The 7,628-nt window shown below is 32.9% G+C and overlaps 1 protein-coding gene across 2 annotated transcripts; it reads right to left on the bottom strand.

Annotated features, from left to right (window-relative positions):
• Nucleotides 1-3,144: 3,144 nt before the first annotated feature.
• On the bottom strand, nucleotides 3,145-5,452 carry LOC145088883 (UDP-glycosyltransferase 88B1-like). Of its 2 annotated transcripts, none has more exons than XR_013701285.1 (2): nucleotides 3,527-5,304; nucleotides 3,145-3,281 (listed from the first exon to the last, which is right to left on the bottom strand). XR_013701285.1 is itself a non-coding variant. In XM_079027320.1 (2 exons), exon 2 carries the CDS (start codon nucleotides 5,116-5,118, stop codon nucleotides 3,700-3,702), a length of 1,419 nt encoding a protein of 472 aa, XP_078883446.1. In that variant the 5' UTR covers nucleotides 5,119-5,202; nucleotides 5,329-5,452; the 3' UTR covers nucleotides 3,425-3,699. The 2 variants fall into 2 exon arrangements, 1 of the variants encoding a protein (XP_078883446.1); XM_079027320.1 differs by lacking the exon at nucleotides 3,145-3,281 and adding an exon at nucleotides 5,329-5,452 and having other exon boundaries at nucleotides 3,425-5,202.
• Nucleotides 5,453-7,628: the final 2,176 nt, after the last annotated feature.

The following is a 7,628-nucleotide window of genomic DNA, read 5'->3' as shown; positions in this document are numbered from 1 at the left end:
TATCATTAAATATGTGCACTCTATCATGTATCATATTCGAAACTAAATATGGAACTAATTGAGTAGTTCAACAAACAAAAACCAAAGTAGACTATAACATTATATATCTATACATGTAGAATATCCATAATCCAAACTAAATAATCATTAGGTGAAACGAGTTCATTACTTGAGTGTGATTCTTCAGCACCATCATTAATTTGACCTACAAAAAAATATTCCATCAATATTTATTATTATATAAAAATTTACAAAATTGTACTCTAAACTTAATTTTCTGAATAAGTAGGGACGTATGAGTAATGTTTTTCAATTATTCTAATCAGAATAATATACTATGTACTATGTAATGTAATAAAAAATTATGATGAAATGGGACCAAGTACCACTTCCGCTTCATTCTAAACCGGTCCAAATTCATCATTTACTTCACATGCTACTGACAAGGAGGATAGTAAATAATCTAAACCATTCACTCAAATAATCAAAATAATAAAAAAAAACAATGAGGAAACATGTTTCAAGCTTCAAGCATCAACATGGTCTGGGATTTCCCTACAATGATTACACCAATCTTTCATATATGCACCATTTAGTGTATGTGTCTAAATATGATGGAAAAAGAATAACATTTATATCAACAACAACAAGAATATGATTTAATCATTTAGAGGCAAACCAAAGGAAAAACAAACTTTTGATAAGTATCCATTTCCATTTCAAGGTTAGTGAAGGTGCATGATCACTTGACTTGATGTAACAATTTTGTTCTATTGTGCTTATCTTAACCCCAAAAAATGTAAAGGTCACACTTCAGCGCCATAATATTGCTACTAGATATCAGTTAATTAGGAGCATGTCTAGAGTTTAAATGCATTAGAACTTATGTTATGATTATTCTCTTAGGCATTTCATCAAACTGTTGGCGTATCAAATAATTACTCCAATTCTTATGTCCTCAAATAGATGGTACATCAATTGCTACTAATGATAAATTGTAGAAATTGTTCTATAATGGAGAAATTGTTCCTTCTGGATGATGAATTGAAGAAAATTGATCCATACTTATCCTTCTGTGTTTTGCAATTTGCGATTGAACAAAATTGATTAAGAAAATCATCAAGATATAGACCAATTTTTGCAATTACAATTGAACGACTCCAACTCAAACAATTATCATATGAAGAAGAAAGAAGATGAACTAGCAAATCACTAAAATCATGAATTTAATAGCTGAGATTTTGATAGGATAGGATAATTGGTAAATTAATGAATGTCAATCTCAAAATCACGTTGATCTAGTAGAAATACATACCTATTCAAGGCGATGAAGATCTTGATTTCCTGAATATGATGATTTTGATATGAAGGATAATTGATCGATCAATGAATATCTATCCTATAGCAACGATGATCTGGCATGAGACTTGAAGATCTAAGGAGATAAAGATCTTGATTACGTGAATATGAAACTAATTTTTGTAACACGTATGTTGAGGATCTGTTTAACCTAAAAATGACTAATCTATAATTAATTAACAAATCAGGTACATTAATAAGTCTTAATCACGTTTTTTGATGAGCCATAGGATCAAGATCAAAAGCTAAGATGTTGTCCCCATGTCTTACAAAAAAAACTATGAGTCTCAAATGAATCTTTACCTATATGTTTTCATAAACTTCATATATATATATATATATATATATATATATATATATATATATATATATATATATATATATATATATATATATATATATTCTGGTAACCACAAAATACATAATCGGGGTGTTCGTCACTCTGTTTTTTGCGATTTAATTTGTGTGGTTTGTACTTAAGATAAATAGCATTTTATAAAGTAATTTTGATTATGATTATGAAAATCAAACAATTATATTTGTTTGAATAATTCATCATAAATGATAAAAAAAAATATTTAAGAAAAAATAATGTTATGATATATTTGTTTGGGAGATTAATAATAAAAATAACCAAAAAGGGTATGTAATGTAATAACTAAATAAACATCTTTTATTTATCTATCATAGATAATAACCCATTTCATAAAAATAATTATTGTAAGCAAAACTACTTTTTCTTTTGTTATAGTGAAATGTATAAATTTTTTCTATATAAGAAGTTGTTTCTATAAGAACTAAAAACCATAGAGGCTCCATTTTCATTACTTACTTTTGGTTTTAGTGCTACAACAAAATTGTCATTTTAATATTGGACCTTGTTTGAGAACAAGGTCTTGAAATAAAATAGAAGATGATTTTTTTTCAATGACTAATTAATTTTGCATTTCGAAATGAAACTTACCGGAAATGTTAGTTTATAGAGACACCTATGCAACACTGAAAGAAACTAAATATCAAGTTCCTTTTGATGAGTAGTGTACATATATTCTACGTTAATTTATTGTTTAGATTTTTGATGTCTTAATTTTTAAAATAATTAAATTTCATGGTATTTGTTATAATATTTCAATTTCGGCCACTCTTATTTGGTCGTGTTATGCCTTTGATTCATAGGTAATTAGATCATATCCTCAAAGAACACGACTAGATAAATGATGTCATTATAAATTGAAAGTTAAAAATTACTATATACAATGATTGTACGTATCTAACAAAATGGTTTTATAGGTTCATATGAGTTTTTAAAATTGTTAAATTGGTTGATGTTTTAATATATATATATACATAACAAATTGCAAATATATATATATATATATATATATATATATATATATATATATATATATATATATATATAGAGAGAGAGAGAGAGAGAGAGAGAGAAAGAGTTAGGTTCAAATGTTTTCACTATCTATTGTGTGCATGTATAATTGATTCTGGACCAATCATTTTAGTTATTTTAAAAAATAGTTAATGTATATTAAATGCTGAAGATGTAATTAATATCTATTATATATTCAACATGAAATATGCATTGATTATTTTCTTTAAAAAACTAAAATGATTGGTCCAGAATCAATCATACATGCACACAATAGATAGTGAAAACAAAATAACCTAACCCTATATATATATATATATATATATATATATATATATATATATATATATATATATATATATATATATATATGGAAACCGCAAATAAATTAAGTGAAATCCTACTCGCAATATTTCAACGAGCACCTCAGGTTCGAGCTTCTTACAGGACAAACCCAAAAATTTCTCACATTTATCACAACAAGAGATAGTTTAAAGGAATCGAACTTTCAACCTCAGACTCCATATGGGTATAAAACCTGATGCATCAACCCAATGAAATGAAGCGTGAGATCACTTGCATATATATTCTTCTCTAGGAGTTCCAAATTACTTTAAAAATCAATACTTTATAATGGTATGGTTTCAGTCTATTATCCATTTTTTTTATAACAACAATATATTTGAAATTGTCTTTTATTAAGGCATAACAAATCTAGCATGTAAGGTGAATGAAGTTAAAGATAGCATGTTAAAAAAATGAAGAGGAAGATTTAGAGAGTACATTGCTATTTAATAGTCACGAGGTTGCAGTTTCTGGTGGGAATTGAGGAATTGACATCCTATTTATTTTCTTCTTTTTTTTTAAAGAAAATACGGATTCCTCCAGTTATTACTTGAAGAATCGATATCAATTCTTGAAAGTATTAAAAACACATAGAACTGCAGTCAATCACGCTACAGGGCGGTCCAAGAATTGGTTAATTTAAAGAACTCAACCCGGGAGGAGCCACCGTCCTCCGTCGCAGCTTTTGCCCTTTCACTCATCTCTAATATCTGTTCCCTCACTACTCTCCCTTCTTCACCCTCCATCAACTCCTTCACCTTTTCCTCCACAGCTGTCGCCGTCACAAACCCATCCGACGACATATCCACCGCCAGTGCCACCTTCATTTCTTCCACCAAATACACCCGGTTCATCTTCTGCTCTGCATACAACGGCCATGCGACAATTGGCACCCCAGCTGCCACCGCTTCAAGCACTGAGTTCCACCCACAGTGACTCACAAATCCACCCACCGAGTCATGACCAAGTATCACCGGTTGAGGTGCCCAATTTTTCACTACCAGTCCCTTATCTGCAGTCCTGGCTAAAAACCCTTCAGGAAGAATAGCATCAAGATCGAGCTCTTTACCACCACCGGAATTCGACTCGTTTTCTTCATCTGGTGGCGGATCTCGCACCACCCACAAAAATCTTTGCTCGCTTCTCTCCAACCCAATCGCTATTTCCTTCAGCTGCTCTTTCTTAAAAACACCCAAACTCCCAAAGCATAAAAACACTACACTTTTACTCGGTTGTGAGTTCAACCATTTTAAGCACTCGTTTTCGCTAGGATCCACATGATTTCCACCGGCAATCAAAGGTCCGATGAAATAAATAGGCGGAGTTAGACCGTCGGAGATGCATTTACCGTCCCGGAGACTGGCAACAGCTCTTTCTTCGAACCCAACAAAGGTGTTTGTAATGATGCCGGAGGATTCTGCCATGTTTCTGGCAGTGTTTATGAAGTTCTCATACGCTGTACCTTTTTTATCAACCACAGCTGCGGGAAAATGGGAAGAATGGATTGGAGGCACTCCAGGAATATCAAAGTAAATATTTTGATCTTTAATAGAATCAGAAGTGATGTTGTTGATGGTGGGCATATATAAGAACACACAGAGACCGGAAGCGCCGCCGGTATAGAAGTAGTAAGTGGGTAACTGGAGGCTTTTAGCGACTTGGAAAGCAGCGTTGGTAAAGAAATCAAGGATCACAGCTTTGATGGTGGATTTCTCCGAGATGGCTACGAGTGTGTTGTGGAAAATTGGGTTGTAAAGCTGTGGGATCGCAAAATTAAGTGCGACGAAATCAGACGACAAGTCTGGTGGAATAGCGATGGTGGGGAGGTGGTGGAACATGATGGAAGGGATGGTGGCAGAGACGGTTTTGATGTATTTGTCGGTGGAACCGGTTTCAAAAGGTGCCGGAGTTATGAGGATGAGGATAGAGAGTAAAGGGTGGTGGGTGTGAATGAGCTTTCCGAGCTCCACCATGGAAACCAGGTGGCCTATTCCCGGAGAAGGATACAGAACCACCGTCATAGATTCCATTTCTGATCGGTGTGTATGTGTGTTGTGTGTGTGAAAAGTTAAGGAGTTTTAGAACTTAAAAGGAAGTCGGATAATGATACGTACCTAAAGAAGAAACGTGAATATGTAAGTAGAGTTCTAAAGAGTAATTGAGGGTAGACTTGAAAGCTTATAATTAATAAAGACGAGTGGACAATATAAGATAATACACAGTCTAACAGAACAACTCACCCTGATTTATTTTGTTGATATTAAGGCTACTAGGTAGGTGTCACTCCACCCACGTAAGTTTAGTTTCTCCCGCTACTTTACAAGGGAGCGGGTCAGTGGTGTTTATAGATAAGTTTCTTGTCTCCACTACTTTAGAAGGGAGTCGTGTAATCAACGTCAAATAAGCATAAGCAAATGAAAGAAAAGATGAACGTGAAGGTTTGTGGTATGCCTCACCTTTAATTTCACCATGCACATCCTCATCACGCCATGTGGGGGTGTTCCTTCATCCTTGGTTATAAAGCCTCCACATAGTTATAACGCACCCTTGCGTTGTGTCGTCATAAAAGTTCTTGTTGAAACTAGTTATGCAACCACACTTTCATTTTCTAGCGGTCTACCCATAATTCATATGATCTTTGCTCAATGCAATATAAATTTTTTGCTATATCCCTTTATATTTGCTATAAAGAAAGGGCTTGAGAGCCTCGGAATGACATTTGAACATGACCAAATAGATCCATCCTATTTGAGAGTATAATATCACACATACACACTTTGCCGTTTTCAAAAAGTGCAAGAGTTATGAGGATGACACGATAGGACGATATAAAAGGGTGGTGGGTATGGAACTTTAGAGATAAGTAAAAAGAGAGTAGTGATTAGTAAACGTATTTTTGTAAAAAAAATGGGCCACTAGCTAGCTAGAAGAAGCATTTGTAGATATGGATTGTTGATAATCCCACAATACCTGATACGCCCCAACGGCGGTTGGCACAATATTACAATATTCACCCTTGAATTTTACCTTTTAACCATTTAGTTTAGGGTAAATTCTAGTTGAAATCAACCAATTATATATATATATATATATATATATATATATATATATATATATATATATATATATATATATATATATAGAGAGAGAGAGAGAGAGAGAGAGAGAGAGAGAGAGAGAGAGAAAGAAAGAAAGAAAGAGAGACGAATGATCATTTGAGAACCTAAAGTTTCATGAGAACCCGAGAACTAAAAGTAGAACGTTAAATAAAAACTTTTAATGACCTAGATCAAACATGACATATTTGTAATTATTAACAATTTCAATGGTAACATTGACTTTTTACAATAAATTACAAGGGTAGTTAAAGGATAAAAATTAACATACATAATAATTAATCAAAATTAATTTTGAAAATATTACTCTCTCTCATTGTCTTTCTTTTTCACCCATGTTCATCTTCATCCCAGATTTTGAGATGAAATCGTTGAATCTCACCTCTTCATCCCAGGTTTTGAGATGAAATCGTCGAATCTCGTCGTATTCTTATTGTCGTCTTCAGTCGCCGGAGTGTATCACCTCCACCTTTGCTCCTCCACTCCTGTGAATCACTAATTGTATGATTGTCATTGATTTTCCCTAAAACGCTTGTTATATCTCCGATTGGTTATCTACCACCGTATATCTAGAATATAAATGGTTGTCTTCAGTCGCCATGCCATTCTCACCATCGTCTTCAATTGCCAGAGTCTACCAACACCACATTTGCTCATCCACAATCCTGAATCGTTGATTTGACCTAAAACATAATCAATGTCTCTCATTCCTTAACAATTGCAGTAGATTTGGAATAGAAGTGGCAAAATTATCTAATCAAAGTTGCTTATTCAATTCACTCAACTTCGATCATCAAGTATCATTAATCCTTACCTACTTGTATTATTCAGTTTTTAATTAGGTATGAAATCAATTAATCTGTAGAATTATCTCTCTTCATTCATCTAAACTGATACTCTTCAGATTTGGTTGATTTAACTAAGGTTTCTGTAACAATGTGTGGATTTAACTAGGTTTTCTGTAACATTGTGTGGCTGGAGTTCTTTGATTCTGATTCATTTTCATTTGAATCAATGCATATAATCGTGGCATGCCATCATCATAATATGCAAACAACACCTGGTAATCTTGGAATGAATTTTCCATTCGATCTTAATCAAAATTGTGAAAGTGAGGATCAGGAACACTCATTTCAGACTCTTCATCATGAATATTTATTAGGTTCCACTTATGTTGTTTATGTGTTGATTATGTGATGTGTTTGTAACAGAGAGGAAATGACAGACTTAAAGGTCGAGATCTTACATCTGTTTTGGTTGTCGGTTAGTCGGGCCAGATATCTTTTTATTTTATATTATTATTATTCTTTTTTTGGTCTGTTTGTTTGTAAACTAAGTTACATGTCATTTTTGTTCTTGATTGTTGGAAAATATTTGGTTAACTTATGAATTTTTGACATAATAGAATTTGAAATTTTTATGAT

Source organism: Lactuca serriola, chromosome 2 (assembly GCF_051521515.1).
Source record: "Lactuca serriola cultivar US96UC23 chromosome 2, Lser_US96UC23_V15, whole genome shotgun sequence".
Taxonomy (NCBI): domain Eukaryota; kingdom Viridiplantae; phylum Streptophyta; class Magnoliopsida; order Asterales; family Asteraceae; genus Lactuca; species Lactuca serriola.
Note: the sequence above shows the minus strand (reverse complement) of the source record. Positions and strands in the feature narration are given on the sequence as shown.